We start from the raw sequence: 16545 nt of genomic DNA, 5'->3' as shown, positions 1-16545 counted from the left end.
TCATGACGCAACATTATATCGGGTAACAGCTAGACAAAAGGTTATGCCTTTTATGGCCAAATATTAAGGCTATCTTTTGTGTGATCTTATTTTCATAGCTTTGAATAATCTGAGAATAATGATAGCTGCAAGTAAAACTGAGAAAAAAAGCAGGCGTTTTGCTGCAGCCTGTGACTTCTTGCCGACTAAGACTTCCGGCTTTCGTTCCCACTCACTGGAGCAGATTTTTCGTTCTTCGACTTAAGGCGCGTTCCTGAACTAAGTTAGGAGCCCTTCTTCATTTATTGAGGCGTAAAATTTCTTAGCATGCCTAGAACTGACGGGGGGTGAACGCCTGCCTTAAAGTGAATAATTCTAATCTACATATATTCTTGCTTTGCTTCAAAACGTTTTGAGGTTTTTGGCACAGTTCGACTCTCGAGGATCCCTCTTGTATCATAATGGAGGTTGAGTACATAAAAAAACCGAGTTGCAGGAGGAATTGTAACCTTACAGGGAAGGATAGAGGATGACGTCGAGGAAATGTGTGAAGAGATTTTAATACCGCTTGCTAAAGATTTCAAGATAAAAACATCCCCTAAAGAATTACCTGAGGGACTGAGAGGATATTTAAGAGACATCTACTGGAGTTTAAAAGTGCACTTGGTGTTTCATTTAGGAATTGCTGATGAGCTTCAAAATAGCGACAAACTCCTCAATGAGCTGGTTGCTTGGGGCGGCCTGACAAATGAAGAGATGGATAAACTACCAGACCAAGATCACGTAGTCGACCCAGGAAGCAAACTCGTGGAAATAGTAAGTACATAAGCGGCATATGTGTGTGTGTTTTGTTTCCGAGTTTCATCCATTGTCATTTGCATCGAGTCAGGCTGTAACATGCCTTGGCTGGCTGTTTATCTAACCTCGCTGTGGCAGACACCAAAGGTAATGGTTTGCAGGAATGTTATGGAAAGGAAAAACTGGACTACGAGCTGAATTATAGAATTCAGTATAAGATGCCGCTCAAGATTGTCTTTTTAATTAGAGTGAAAAAAAACTCGGAACTATTTCCACTGTTCTTGAGCGGAATTTCGCTGAAAATTGTGACCCTCATCTAGTAATATCTACCGTATTTCTTCAACTATAAGCCGAGACCCTAAAAGTTAGAGACCTTCCAACAGACTCGTGTTATCCAAAAGAAAAAGCAAAACCATCGGCTATAAGCCGAGAGCGAAATTCTTGATTATAACCGGCCATTTGAGTGAGCGAAAACACAAAAGCTAATGAATGAGAATAAAAACAAAAGAAAAAAAAAAACGAAGAAGTGAAGATGTAAATACTACTACGCGACTACAGAAACACAACAGTGGGGACGTGGTAATATAACGCATGTTTGATCACATTCAACTGGTATATTACAGATTGCACCTTTAATCTTTCTTTGTTGACCTTTGGGCATGACTTAATTTTTCAAACACTATTCTCTGTGGTATATCTGTTCAAGCTTCTCTAGAATGGACAATTCTGGTGGCAGTTCAACAACTTGTAATTTGTTACATACAGCTTGACATTGACAGTACAAATGTACTGATTTTCATTAAATGATTTAATGTCAGTAAATAGTGCTTGCTGAGTATTGTACATTTGTTTTTTAACTGGATAACAGTTATTCTGTGTAGTGTTCTATTACAAACAGAGAAAATATAATACAGACCTTCCCTAATCTTAGTTTGAAAAGGTGTGATCTTATGATCTAAATCATATTGAACTGAGTTTCTATAGGCTTCATTATTAGCTTGGACTTTTGATATAATCTTATCTTTGTCTGCAGGATCCAGTGTTTTATACCATTCTGCTCTGCCAGACAAAAAGGTTTTCTTTCTCTTCAGGATTCAGTGACTTGTACCATCCTCCTCTTTTTTGTTTTTGTGCAGAATCAAGCAAGTTAAACCATTCTGCTCTCTTTTGCTTTTCTGCAGTATCCAGTGATTTATACCAAATTGCTCTGGTAGATAAAAGATTTTGTTTTTCCGCAGAATCAAGTGATTTCTACCACGCTGTTGATTTGAAAAAAAGCTTTTCTTTTTCTTTAGGATCCAGTGATCTATACCATTCAGCTCTGTGAGATAAAAGCTTTTCTTTTTCCGCAGGATCCACTGACTTGTTCCAGCTTTTTTTTTTCCTTTTTGCATGTAATTCTTTCTGACTATGAGACTTGTCTTCCACCATTTGACAAATTAGTTGAACAACATATACATTTAATACAATATTCTACATCTTTACTCTGGAATTGTTTTTTTACAATATCCCCTAATAACTGAATTAGAATAACTATGTCATTCATTTTTTCAAATATATCAAGTGTGCCATTAGGACTGAATCTTATAATAAAGTACTGAACACTTTTTGCTTTTGTTTTCATATTATTGTGCTGAAAAATACAGCAGAAGCAATGATTTGAAATCCACATTAAAAACCTAGTATTATCCTTAGTATTCTGTGATAAACTACTGAAGTAATAATTTGCCTTATTTCTCCAAATTAAAGGCAATATTAATATCTGCATCATATATTTGAAGTGTCCTTGGGAAATTGTTAATAGTCAGTGGTTAGTTATCACCATGACTTTTTCTTTGTAAAACTTGTTTGCATGGTCAGTGATTCTATCTAGAGTCTGTGAATTCCTATATCCATAATATTTGATAGTGGAAAAACAAATGCTATAAAAAGATGTGGCACAACAGGGAATATTAATGGTTGTAATTTCAGCATCTACATGATTTGCTTTGAGGGGGACACCTGACAACTATTGATCAGAAATATCTGTCATATCACATTGTTTTTCATCAATATGTACACCTTTGAGTTCAAATAAAACATTTGGATTTTGATAAAGACCTTGAAAATAGTTTATCAGCTCATTTAAGGTGTTAACTTATGAAATTACACAAGTTCCTTCAGGATGGGGTGTACCATATGCATCTCTACCATGAGAATCAAATATCTTAAACTTCCCATCACAATTACCTACTGTAGTACTAAGGATTGTTAAAAAAAGGAATTATAATTTCGTCCTAACAAAGCCTGCATAGCATTAGCAAATTAGATACGATAATTGAAATCTTTTACTTCACAAGTACCATGTATAGTACAAGTGTAGCTTGGACTATATTGAAGCTGATAATTAATATTAAACACTATTGTCATTCCAGGTACTTCTGTTAACAGTAACTAGGATTGCCTAGATAGACTTGATAGACCAGAATACGATTCATTATCAACGTTCATGATATTTTCTAAGTCCATTGAGGATACTGTACCATTCCCCCTACACACTGTGTACCAGCATTTAACCCAAATCTTGCCACATTGTCTTGACTGAAAGGAGCTTGAATTGGTTTAGTAGAATTAATAACAGGACCAGAGTTTGTCTCTATATCCCCAGACAGCTTGGACTTAAAGTGATTTACCCTTTGATTCAGATTTTTATATATTACATTTGGTACTGAATTAGACCTCCGTACATTCGACTGCTTTGGCTTTGAACTTTTTATTACTTGTAGATATTGGTTCTGCATTTTCAGTATCCTGTATTTGTTAGACTTTCGATATTTTCTCCTAACTGCAGAGGGGGATATTTCGTTGTTCCTTAATTCTCACATCGGATTCCATGTGCATATATTTTTTCAAGAGCTTTATCTGTAAAAATAGGCATTCGGGAAGACTTCGGTATGCTTTTTCTGATGTAGGTTCGAAGTAAACGTCTTACCTTTCAGGATTTCTTCAAAATACGAAAAATTCTTTTCTATGCTATTTTGCTGGGCTCACGATTACAAACACGAATACCATAGGGCGATTAAAATAAACACATTTGTCGTATCGAGATCTACAGTTACAGACTGTATTTATTGAAAATGCTTCATTATTAAGCTTATTATCATGTATAATAACGGATAACTGAGTAGCTTCCTTAAAGACGTTACATTCATCGAAGCTATCACGGCAGCTTTTGTTGGAGACATCAACAGCTTTACGTAGAAACTAGACGCTCGAGGAACGTTCACTCGGGCTTCGTATCGAGCGTTTTACTTGAGCATTCACCTCTGGATAGTTTGGTGTAATTGACTCTAAGCATGTCTTGCATACTGGGGCTCTATATTCATTTAAGGTTTTCTTCTTCATTACTATTTAATTTATCATTTTCTCTTGCATCAAACTCCAAAGCAGGATCACTATCTGTTGTTACATTGTTTCATGTACCTTGTTGATGTGTATCATTATCGTCTGCATCATTTTGTAAAGTTGTGAGGTTGCTATCAATATTGTTAATATCAACTAGTATATCTTTCTACAGTGGATTATGTACTTTGAACCAGGAACTTGTTGTATTAACTCTGGTCGTGATGCTTGAAAATAAACATGTCCTCTAGATTGTAACTTTCTTAGAAGCTTAAGCATTATTATACAAGATCTATCAGGTTGATGAGGGAGTTTATTACATGTCTGATCACATTCTACAGGTACATTGCATATTGCACCCTTAATTTTTCTCTGTTGTCCTTTATGTATGACCCCAATCTTCTCAAATACTATTCGTCGAGCTATTCGTATTTGTTCAAGTTTTTTCTAACGAGGATAGTTCTGTGGGTATTTCATCCACATACATATTATTCACTACAGCCTGACATGGTAATTTTCCTTTTATGACCTTTGAGCGACATGTGTTGCATATACACTGTTTTCCATAAAATGGCTGTTGAATACTGAAATACGTTTGGCAAGGGTGCTTCTCGTTTATGCAATTATTATTTATTTCTTATAAAGTATTTGATTACAGACAGTACATATAAGATAAGGGCCCTCTCTCATTTTCCTATTAAACTGGTTAATAGACAATTCAACCGATTTGCCTTTCACTAATTTCTCATTGGGTTGAGAAAGTAATTCTTTCTTCTTTCTAGCATCCATAGTTGAATGTTTTCTTTTAATGTCTTCTAGAAACCTCTTTTTGGCAACAGGTTCCATGCTGTCATACATGGTTTTTTTTTCTGTTTTCCCATGATGTGTTTCCATTAAATCTCAGTAATTTTACATGAACAGCAGATAAATTGTATATCAAATTCCATAGTCTGTATTCCTGTTTATTTTGAATAATATTATTAATTTCCTCCACTAGATTATCCACAAAGAGTAAATACTTACAGAAAACCTCTGCCCAGAACCACAGGCCTCTCTGCCAAAAGAATACTTTGTTTAAGTTTGATACTTTAGGTAACTTGCTTTATTTGCAAAGTAATTAACATTGAAAGCATCAGTACATACACATTAACACAACTGCCAAAATTTGTTTCGGCCAGACACTTGTTAATTTTTTCCAATCATTAATAATCATGATGTTATCCCACTCATTGATCTGTATGGCCATGTACAAATGTATGAAACATGTTTCTCTATTATTTTGCTCATGGATGCTCAAGTTAAGATAAAATCTCCAATAGTTATTGTTAGGGCCACTGCTTTGCCAAGCAGCTGGGCTGAAAAAGATTGAATAGCTGGCAATACAGAAAATAAAACTGAATACACCAATTGGCAACAGGTTCCATGCTGTCATACCTGTGTTTTTTTCTGTGTTTTCTCATGATGTGTTTCCTTCCAATTTCAGTAATATTACATGAACGGAAAATAAATTGTATATCATATTCTGTAGTCTGACATTCCTGTTTACTTTTAATAATACGAATTTCCTCTACTAGATTATCCACACCACAAATGTGTATTGTCTGTTTCATTGCAGGTGAATGACTGTCTTCATATGTCAGAAGAGAAAACAATTGCTTTACTTTTGTATTTTGTTGATAAACACAAGCTATAAAGTAACTTGAAATCCACACTAAAAATCCTGTTTTCCCAGTGGGGTTCCTTAAAAACAAGGTCTTTAAAGATATTCGGCTTTCAGTTAAATTACTTAATTCTCTGTGACTTACTTCATTAAGGTGTACATTTATGTTAGTGCCAAAAATTGTAAAACTGTCAGGCAGGGTAACAGATGTTAAGCAGTGCTTACTCTGCATTGTATTGTTAGGCTGAGATCCATTTTCAATAATTGCATATAAGGTATTTGGGTTCCAGTAACTACAAGGTGAAATGATTGAGTAATGTAGAATAAAGAACTACTGCAAAACAGTGGTCTTTGAACACTTGTGTTGACCTGATATCTCTTTCATACCTCTCTTACGTTGTTGCTTATTGCCACATCATATTTTGTAATTCGTCAACATTTTAGTCCATACAGATCAGTTGCTCCATATAAACTTTGAAAGTGATGCACTAGGTTGTTTGTAGACGATATATCTAATAGACCACGTCCCTCGAGAGTGACTTTCACCATAAACATCTCTAGCATGCGAGTCAAACACTTAAAAATGGCCATTATCAGCACAGTAACTAATACCCATAACAATACATCCAACTGTTAAAATATATGACCTATATTGTTCTGACAGCAATGACTGAGAAGCTCTTTTCAGGCACATACAGTATTGATATCCCTCAATGGTAGGCTCAACATGGACATTACCAATAACTTTCACTGTATTCTAGCTGGAAATCTTCCTCTTGTACTGTAAGCATTGATGGTAAATCTGCTAGCATTAAAAATGACTGTCTTGATAATTATGACAAACTGCTATATATTTTACTTCCAATATGTACTATTTGTTTCAATACATCAGGATTGCCTATTCCTGTCATATTGTGATATATTAATGCACATAAACTCATTGCAACACATTGTTGCCCAGCGTTTTGTCCAAATACAACAACATCCCCTTGACTACATGATGCTTTTATTGTTTTCCTGGGATCCACAAGGTGCCTACAAGGAACAAGGTTCTCTCTATATCATTATAGAGCTTGTTCTTTGTACAATTTCCTCTGTGAATTACATCCTTGTACTCACTATATGGGAAATTACACAAAAAGAACCTTAAGTATTTGAGATATTTCTTTCCATGTTTATCTCTACTTGAATTGTAGACATATCTCATTGAAGAGTTAACGTTTCTTGTTCCAAAAATTGGTTTCCTTCTCATTTTTTGTACAAACCCGATTCTTGTTTTATATGTACTTTTTCATGTTGCATTATTTTTAATAAGATCATGGAATTTCGTTAACTTTGGTACGTTTTTACTTAAACGCCTCCGTACATATCTCTACAGTTTTCTAATTTTCTTAAAGACACGTTTTAACATCCTCACTGGTACTCTGCTTGGTTCACGATCACGTTTATAGCCATGGCATTCACACACAACACGAGTACGATTATAATATACAGACTTTGCACAACGAGATCTGAATTGTTGTACTTTTATTGACACTGTAACATCTTTATGTTCATGTACATTGGTCATATTGACAACTTTTTCTAGTAGATCACAATCATCAAGAGTATTCATCATGTCTTATATAAAGAACATACAACTCTAGGTAAAATTTCCGCACAGCCCCATACTACATTATGCATTCAGTTCTTGAACAGAGCAAACAATGACAAATACAGTACATTGCCATTGGGAAAACAGATTTGTTTAACGATAGTATGGGGCTGTGCGGAAATTTTACCAAGCTTAGATATTCAACCTTACTATTTAAGTTGCTTATGTCAGTATCCTCTTCCAATTCGCTGTCGTTAGCGCCATCTTCAAAGTTGTATTCACGGACATTCTTGATTTTTTCAGCAAGTGAGGTATTCATCTCAGCATCATAGTTTGTTGTTAAATCAGCTGTCACAGTTTTGCCACTATTTTCGAAGTTTGAACTCACATATGGCTCATTTGTTATCTCGTGAGAACTAGTGTGAACTTTGCACATTTGGCTAGCTTTCAAGCTAGTGAGTTCGTGGACCGGCCCATTCCGAAAACGCTCGACATCATTTAGTGTGGGCCTACCACGAACAGCGTGTGCATTTGTATGTGAGATGGGCGCATAAGACAGGAATCTTTGGAAGTCGGACTTCATAACACACAGCATTCCGCAAATTTTTGTTGTTTATGAAGAGCGTTCATATAAGTTGCTGGACTCTCATCCCCAGTTTCCACGGTTTAGGCAAGGAACGCCAGGGACTATGACCCCCCATTTGGCGCACAAGAACGGATTGCATTTTAAGACTCGGGCTTTCCTACGGAAGCCCGAGTAATTAGCCCACAAGACAATTGCGTAAACAGTAAATAACATAAAAACATTATACACAAAAAACGCAGGATTTTGGATAACGTATTTATTAAAAAAGAATATCCATACAACTACAATGAAAACTAACATAAGATTCACCTTTCTGATCGTGAAATTAACATCATTCGTACTGTTATCGTAACTACGTTCCTTGGCATCAATTGAATCCAACATGGTGTCTTTCTTCAAAAGCAGTTTGCATCCATTAGAGTTTTGTTCTTCAATCCCACGGTAGTAGTGTTGTTCAATAGATTCCATAGAGTATATGCAGTTTGGTTTCAGATTTAAGACTTTGCTTTTTTCAACAAATGTAGGAGCAACTTCAGAATACCCCGCAACTCATTTACATGTCATTGAATAAGAATAGCGTCTATTGTGTTATGCCTCGATCTTCAAAGCCTCCCGACACATGTAAATGAGTTGCGGGGTATTCTGAAGTTTAGCCCAAATGTACGTTTTTCAACTAAGACATTGGCATGCTTGACATACAAGGCATACAAGGCTTTCATGGCTTTCAAGGCATACAAGGCTTTCATGGCTTCCAAGCGTTCGCGACTCAGTCCGTTCCAAAAATACCGCTCAATAACATCATTTAGTGTGGATTGGCCGCGAACAATACGACTTGTGTATGCGTCTGAAAGTATTTTTGAGCGTTTGCACCATAAAGCTCCAGGTAATCGTAAACCAAAAACGTGGCACCTTCATCGCCAAAACAACAACCCCAGAACAAATACAAAATGGCTGACAAAAGAGTTTTAATAAGCAAAAATCTCGTGGTTCGTCATGTGACCCGGCCCTGTCCGTGCATGACAACGTCAATCATCATCAAGATAACACACGTGATCAGCATGTAAACATTTCCACCCTCATTGGACCACAGTTAGTTGTCATAGTGTTGAGGGCCCATTGACCACTGGGTACTATTGCGCAAACAAAGGCGTTTCATGACTGGGCTACCACAGGTGTCCCAGTAATGAGAAGAGTTTTTCCCGAGTTGAGTGAGATCGTCTTTCAATGCGTGGGAAGCAAATAATCTGATTGGTGGTCAGAAATACGTTGTTATCATGTCAATTTTAAAGTATGTCACACAGAGAGCGCTGCAGTCACGGAATGTACGGTCATTTCGCATTAGCATTAAATTTGTACTTGTTTTTGAATCCCAAACCCTCAGCTATGAGCCGAACCCCGTTTCTTGTGAAAAAATTTCCCAAACTTTTGTGTCAAATACTGAAAAATCGCTCGGCTTATAGATGAAGAAATACGGTATGTTACGTTTATTTACACCATTTTAGCGAAATCGGCGTGCAGATAGCCTGATCCTTAGACAGTCAAGTAAGAACGACTGACCAACATTTCGACTGTCTTGAGAATCAGGTTTGTTCATAGACGACCTGATATCTGGAGTCAGACTTAAAGTAAAACAGTTTTTTAACCGAGTGGCCGATTCAGCTCAAATGCTGGTATCATAGAAGTCCTGCATCTAGATAGTCCGTTACATGAAGAAAATCAGTGGAAATCGCAATTCAGAATTACAACAAAATTTCAAAAAGTTAACATCAGAAAAAAAATTTCGCTCAGAGGTAGAACGCGTGAAAGTTTTCGGTTTTACCTACAGTTGCACGAAGCTAATAAAAATTAACGTGCCAGCAAAGAGAAAGGCGACAGTTAATGGTTCTTTGTTTCTATTTATATTACAGGTCAGCGACATTATGGATTATCGCGGTGATAGAGGAAGCACAGACCATGCCAACCGTGTAATGACGATGGTGAAAGCCCTCCTAAGTAAACTTTCAAGCAAAAACACTTTCAAACCCAAAGTTTTAGCAAGGGTATCACACAGAGGCAGGTCTTTTATTGGGGCCTCAATAGCCGTAAGTCATTTCTTAAGGCCTATTTGTTTGTTTCATAGAATCAGCAATCTTAAACAGTCTCGGAAAAGCAATAGTACATTTCGAGCCTCTAAATATCCCAGATCGGCTGAACTGGATATTTGAAGCATTTCACAGAAAGAAATATAATTCCGAAAAAAACCTCTGTCAAAATTGTAACATGATGTTCTGTGGTAATCGTTCGGAAAACGGAGAGACCTCGTTTCTCGCCGCATGTGCAGAGTATTGTGCTGTTAATCAGCTCCTTCCAGACGAACTAAATTTGGGGCAAAGCGACGATGTACTAGTGGCGGATCGACTGACGCGAAACCTTGCGCCATGTTCAGATCTGTTTGAAAGCTTTTCTTGCATATCTAAGAAATGCATAGATGCCGCTGATTCAGGGAATAAAGATGACATAGAGGTCGTGTACCAGGAAGTGATATGTAGACTGCACATATTTGGTCTATCGCCAGAGTGTAACCCCTACTTTTAGTATTTTTTTTTTTTGGTGTTCTCCGTCGTCACAAATTGACAGGATATTAAACTGCTCAACTCTGACAGTAAGAAGTTAAAATATCTTTCTCGATCTTTTGTACGAAACAAATTTCAGCTCTTACATAATCTGAAAATTTAGATAAGTATTCTAGGTCGATTCTTTGCACTTTGTCGTCTGCGTTTGTTTTAAATGGCAATGAATAAAGCTGTTTTGTAAAAGGTGGATAAAAACAAACGTTGCATGTTTTAATTAATTCATCGCTTTTTCTGTTAGTCAAAAGAGAAATCTTCTGTAGCTCGGTCAGATGTGGTTGCCATTTTTAGGTGTATTTATGGTCTTGTGCAGATTAGTCTTAAAACAATAAAAATTGCTGTTGTTGTCGTTGTTACATTTTACTCGTTTCCTAAGATTTTCATCAGTTACTGACAGCTCTTTTACGCAGTAAGGTAACTAATTTACTATCAAAAGTCATCATGTGATACCTGTATAGTTAGGTCCAACAGACGAATGACACTAAGTTACCGTAAAAGCTGAGGAGAGAAAGAAAATCAACTTGTTTTGTCAACATTAGCATTTAAAACAAAGTGGGATTTCTTCAAAATACTCACCCAGCATAATCAGACCAGCTGAAAGAAACCAAACAACTGTGTCAGCTCTAATTATCTGATATTATTAATTTAATAAAATGACAATTACGATTTGCATTTTACATGCACATACTGTCAGCGCCATTCAAACAGTGCTTTGTGTTTGGGTCAGGATGTGGACTTGCTGAAACAAACAAAAAAGAGATGCAACTGCAATTTTCAGCACCAAAGAAAATGTGTAGAGAATCGTATGGGGAAAATGCATGGTGATGTTAGGGTAAACAGTAGAAGGTCAAGGCTGAAGCTGCATACAAAATTGTTTGACATAGTTAGCCCTCAGAGAGTTGTTGTTCCCTTTGAATGGTAAAGGATTCTTTTGCGAGTCACCCCAGTGTTGTGTCAATTTTCCTTCACGGTTCTCTGGTGCTCTTTTTATTCTTACACTTATGTAATCTCAATGATCATTCCATACACTTCTGCCATGGAGATTAAATTATTTAAGTTCTGAGAAACTAGTGTTCAAGCAAACAATAAACCTGCTTTGATACTTTCCTTTCTTTCTCACTCATCACCTGACTATTTAAAAATGTATTCATATCATTAGGAAAAATTCCTAAGTCAATGGAAGTCACCAGAAGAGAACAAAACTATCAAAACTTACATTAAGGTGCAAGGTACTTACATTTATATTTCTCCATCCAGGATCATTGTTTAATCTATCAGCAGTGTAATATCTTAAACATACGGACAAATTGGCCATGAACTCTGTCCCCTGTAACAAAGAAAAATTCACACTCAGAGAATTTTCTCAGTCCAATACACATTTGGAGTACATGATATAACAGTGATATAACAGTATAGTCTAACATCAACCAGTTATAAACGATTGCCAATCTTCACTCAGGACCATAAATTATACACATCTAGTGAGCAAGTTCACCATCTCCGTTTTCCACTAGAATCATGAAAGAATCAAGAGCATGACAGAGAAAATTTACTCATTTATGTCCAAGCATCAGCCTATTCAGATCATAGAGTGAAGCACAACATTGTAAACCACCTACTTTGGAATGATATAACCCTTTCACTCCTAGGATCTCATTAGTAATTCTCATTACTGTCTGCCATATAATTATTATGATGTTAGTTTGGAGAATTTGGTATTGGATCAACTAATAATCCCTAGTTTATATTTTTCTTCATTCTCATTACTTGTCTGTTTGCCACTGTATTAATGTTGTTAGGAGAAATCCTGTATTGGTCACTCATAGGAGTTAAAGGGTTAAACCTTTTTGTTCACAATCACAGTTATCTCATACACAGGTAAAAGGCATGATTTACAGATGTCATCCTTGTAACATACAAAATATACCAATAACATCTGTTAACCCTTTAACTCCCAAGATCTCATTGTTCATTCTCCTTGCTGTCTGCCATACAGTTCTGGTGATGTTAGTTTGAAGAATTTGGTATTGTATCAACTTATAACCCCTAGTTGATATTTTTCTTTATTCTCATCACTTGTCTGCTTAATATTGTAAGGAGAAATTCTGTCTTGGTCACTCACGGGAGTTGAAGGGTTAAGAATCATTAATCACAGCATGCCAACAATCACACCAACCTCATTGCCTGAAGAGGACTGGCAGTATGCGGACAAATTCAATCCACACTGGTAAATGACTATTTAATACTGAATACGACAAATGATAATGATCTAATTGTGACTATTGCACTTCACCACAATGGACAACCAGAACCAGTTTTACACAATTACACTTACTTGTGCAATACAGTTACTGTCAAAGTGTTCAGTTTTTTCTTTTTCTGGTAGTAAAAGGGCTCCTACAGAAGAAAGTTATAAAATGTGTAAGTGTGCAATTCCAAACTGCATGAAACTTGGCCTGTCTGAACATCTGGGAGGGGTAACTTTTCCATTTGGAATATAGAAAACATGACCTCACTTGTCTGATCAGACAATCATGAGCAACTTTGGACATGATACATCATTTCCAATTCTGATAAGTTCGTTGCTCATAAAAATAAGTACCATGAACAGAAAGTAATATACATTTAAGTATCATTTCGAATACCTTTTTCCATCAATTCATTTTGAATTCTTGCCATTTCCTCTGCTTTTTCCCTGAAAAAGGTTAAATTTAGCATTTCCTGCCATTATGTTTTCATCTGTAGTGTGCAAACATTTGCACTAATTGGGTTACTGTTTCATTACTAACTTGGTTTCTTTAGATGCTCTGAAACGATGAGATCTTTGCTGATTCATTTTTGCCCTTGGAGCCTGCAATAAAAAAAATTAAAGACAAGCCTGCATAAATATTATCATAAATAAGCAAAATATATCTTAAAAAATGTATATTTTATAACAGATTAATAAATATACTGGCAAAGTGCCTCTTACCACTCCATCAATGGCCATGTAAAGCAACTTTCTGGGTCTTACTATAGAGAAGATTCTGTAAAAAAAAACAAAAAAAAAAGTAGAAATTGACTGTTGTGGGTAATGGTTAAATATAGTTAAATGGAATATGCCATAGATAACAACTAAGAGCAAATATGGTCAGTAGCATTTTGAGGTGTTTGATAAATGTCTTGACTGGCTGTTAGCATTCATGCAGCATTTGTTGCATTCTGTTTGGTGCAGTACTGTGGTCATAGGGACCTTGAGGCTGTCCTTATCCAGTGGTATACCTTATCAGTGCATGTGTTGTTCTACCACGTGCTCGCATTGTAATCACTCTTCTATGTTGTGGTGTTGTTGTCCTTGCAGATTTTGGATCTTGGCATTTTGTCCCCCCCCAACCCTAACTGCAGGGTTTATTTCTAGTTATTATTTTTTTTTATCTCTTGATTCATTTCTTTATCCATGTTTTCCTCCACTCAGCCATCTGGCTCTTGTGTGACAGTGCTCATAGGGAGCTTGGTGTAGGACACTTGTAGCTTGATTCCAGGTTGGGCAGGCCAATCTAGTGTTTAAGTGCCTCAAGGTGCTATTGTGGTTTCAGCCCCCAGGTCTCTCGGGCACCTAGCCTCCATTTGCAACATGCGCATTAACCGAGAGTAAATTTTACAGAGTGTTCCCTGAACAAGAGATGTCGTGGCCTAATGGTCAGCGCACCAGGCTTCTGTTCTAGAGGTCTGGGTTTGTGACCAGGTCATTTTGCTGTGTCCTTGGGTAAAACAAGTTATGTACACAGTGCATCTCTTCAACCAGGGGTAAAAATAAATTTTAAAAAAAGTACCTGTCAATGTACTCAAAAATAGCCACCATCATTTCATCTACATTCTTTAAGGCTGGCCTGGAAATAAATCATAAAATGTTCATTTCTTTTGCTTAATGTATGCAAAAAGTACACCTACAGTACAGAGAGGGTTAACCAGTAACAACAATAGTTACGCAGGAGGAAAGAAAGAGGAGGAGAAGTAATACAACCATACAATACAACAGAGAAATCACATTAAGACTTGTTCTCATTTGCTCTAATCTCCCAAATCAAGGATATACTCATACAGAATAGGCCACACTTAGCTTAAATATAAAAATTGCTGCTTACTTGCTCTCAGGATGACAACAAGGATGAATGATTCCATTCATGTCCAGTTATAAGTTATCAAATTCATAGCCATTGGGGTTTGGTAAACTTGTGTCCACTGGTGCTCTAACTCCATCAACTTCACGTCCCTAGGATGGTGAAAAAACAAGGTAAATGTTCATTTTGCAGACCAAAATTTCTGGACCATGGTGCTATACAATCATTTTTCCTTCAATGGATTAGGGGTTCAAGTTTCTAAAGAAACCGTGGTCCTGCATTGGTGAACTAGATTACTAGATAATTTGGTTTTATAAACTGGGTTGGTAATGTTTATTAGCCACAGGAAATAGATTCTAAAACTGACATTTCAAGCATTAGCACTTCATCAGAGCAATCAATGAAGGGGTAACTGTCGAAAAATCAGCTTTAGAATCTCTATACAGTGGCCAATATACATTATCCTCAGTTGATAAAACCAAATTATTATTTTGCCTTTCCCTACCACTTTGGTCAATAATAAAAACGCGAAATTGGTCCTTTTAGAAGAGGTATAGAAGATACATGCACACTGTAACATAAACTAGTTCTTTATTAGTAATCCAATATATAAACTTCCTAATTTAAGAAAATCGTTCATTAATTCAATGAACAAAAAACCCTGTGCTCAAGTTTTGATCCTCGATCAAGTCAGCTTTCTCACTTTGAGAATGTGCTTTCACTATCTTAAGAGGACTGTTTCCGAGTCCGTGAGATGAGAAATCTCAATTTTAAAGTGTTTTGTTTGACAAACAGTTGGCACTGATCTCTATTTAAACGGCCTTCCTACATTGATCATAATGAATTAATACTTTATTTAATTGACTATCATAGCAACAGGGCAGAAAGACCGCAAAATACCGGCTCAAAGAGTAAATCTCAAACACGTGTAGTTAGATCAACAACAAGCTCGGCTATCAATCCTTCCATCGACTCACCTTTTCTTCTACACAGTGGACAACGATCGACGGGTATTTCTTTGTTAGCCAGCGAAAAAATGCTTGAACTCTCATCCCCGCGTATTCGGTTGAGCAAATTAAAGTTAACTCAACGCTGAAAAGTGAAAAAGCCTCTGTAGAAAGATCATTGGCTTATTGGAGAAGATACGAGAAACTACACCTTATACATGACATACTTACCAAAAAACCAGGTGATATACCGCTGACAGGTTTATCTCACAATGCTAAAGCATAGGCAAGAAATGCGTGCATACATCTTCAAACCACATCGAGAAAAAAGTTCAAGTTCGTTGCTAAACAAAATATGCTTATTGAAGAGATAAGAATTCTCGAATTCGTGACTTTTTTCTGACAAGATACACTTCAATAGTTAATTTTTCAAGCAACTTTGGGTGGTAATGCCTGCTGTGTTCCAATAGGTGTCCTAGTACGACTTTTTTGGTTATCTCGTATCAATATTCTCTCAAGCAACAAAAAACAACCTCACAGAACAAAAATGATACAAAAAAATCAAACAAATAAAGTTTTTCCTTCAGACCACGGATGCTTAAAAAGCTACTAGTGAAGGGTGGAACAGAAACTTGCTGTTACTACGAAACAAAAAAAACTTAGTTTGTTCTTTTCTTGTTTTTAAGGACTGTCTATAGATAAGAAAGTTTTTCATTGTAAAACTAAAAAGAATAGAGAGTGAAGGCCTATATAGTTAGATACTCTTTTAAGTTATCTGTCATATGTTTATAAAAGATGGCGCAAACGGAGTCACTGCCACTGGATTCTCCACAGCAATGAACCTGTGCTACTTTTCATCTTACCAATAACAATCCCAATTCATGGGAAAGT

At 36.4% G+C, this 16545-nt stretch overlaps 2 protein-coding genes and 1 pseudogene across 7 annotated transcripts; 1 reads left to right on the top strand and 2 right to left on the bottom strand.

The window, feature by feature from the left end:
• The first annotated feature begins 39 nt into the window (after positions 1–39).
• Positions 40–11291, top strand: LOC149034003 (uncharacterized). 3 transcript variants are annotated; one of them, XR_016182794.1, is made up of 3 exons: positions 121–795; positions 5156–5250; positions 5774–6661. XR_016182794.1 is itself a non-coding variant. In XM_089193275.1 (2 exons), the coding sequence occupies exons 1-2, from the start codon at positions 523–525 to the stop codon at positions 10200–10202; spliced, it is 570 nt and encodes a 189-aa protein (XP_089049401.1). In that variant the 5' UTR covers positions 40–522; the 3' UTR covers positions 10203–11291. The 3 variants fall into 3 exon arrangements, 2 of the variants coding, with proteins under 2 accessions (XP_089049401.1, XP_089049402.1); XM_089193275.1 differs by lacking the exons at positions 5156–5250; positions 5774–6661 and adding an exon at positions 9906–11291 and having other exon boundaries at positions 40–795; XM_089193276.1 differs by lacking the exon at positions 5156–5250 and having other exon boundaries at positions 130–795.
• Positions 2054–3422, bottom strand: LOC149034004 (uncharacterized; annotated as a pseudogene).
• Positions 10971–15842, bottom strand: LOC149034002 (5'-3' exoribonuclease 2-like). 4 transcript variants are annotated; one of them, XM_089193294.1, is made up of 11 exons: positions 15685–15842; positions 14732–14859; positions 14420–14476; positions 13579–13633; positions 13397–13458; positions 13253–13302; positions 12943–13004; positions 11845–11934; positions 11296–11346; positions 11184–11201; positions 10971–11105 (listed from the first exon to the last, which is right to left on the bottom strand). In XM_089193294.1, exons 2-9 carry the CDS (start codon positions 14770–14772, stop codon positions 11308–11310), a joined length of 456 nt encoding a protein of 151 aa, XP_089049420.1. In that variant the 5' UTR covers positions 14773–14859; positions 15685–15842; the 3' UTR covers positions 10971–11105; positions 11184–11201; positions 11296–11307. The 4 variants fall into 4 exon arrangements, with proteins under 4 accessions (XP_089049420.1, XP_089049419.1, XP_089049418.1 ...); XM_089193293.1 differs by having other exon boundaries at positions 11081–11201; XM_089193292.1 differs by lacking the exon at positions 10971–11105 and having other exon boundaries at positions 11160–11346.
• Between the last annotated feature and the right edge of the window lie 703 nt (positions 15843–16545).

Source organism: Pocillopora damicornis, chromosome 14, assembly GCF_964200805.1.
Source record: "Pocillopora damicornis chromosome 14, jaPocDami1.2, whole genome shotgun sequence".
In the NCBI taxonomy this organism is placed as follows: Eukaryota; Metazoa; Cnidaria; class Anthozoa; order Scleractinia; family Pocilloporidae; genus Pocillopora; species Pocillopora damicornis.
The sequence above is the reverse complement of the archived record's forward strand: the minus strand, read 5'-3'. Positions and strand labels throughout refer to the sequence as shown.

Coding starts and splice junctions, on each gene's coding strand:
- LOC149034003 (XM_089193275.1), top strand. CDS start 523: ATGTGTGAAGAGATTTTAATACCGCTTGCTAAAGATTTCAAGATAAAA. Junction 796..9,905: donor GAAGCAAACTCGTGGAAATA/GTAAGTACATAA, acceptor TTTATATTACAG/GTCAGCGACATTATGGATTA.
- LOC149034002 (XM_089193290.1), bottom strand. CDS start 14,772: ATGAATGGAATCATTCATCCTTGTTGTCATCCTGAGAGCAA. Junction 13,303..13,396: donor AGAGCATCTAAAGAAACCAA/GTTAGTAATGAA, acceptor AACCTTTTTCAG/GGAAAAAGCAGAGGAAATGG. Junction 13,005..13,252: donor AAATGAATTGATGGAAAAAG/GTATTCGAAATG, acceptor TTTCTTCTGTAG/GAGCCCTTTTACTACCAGAA.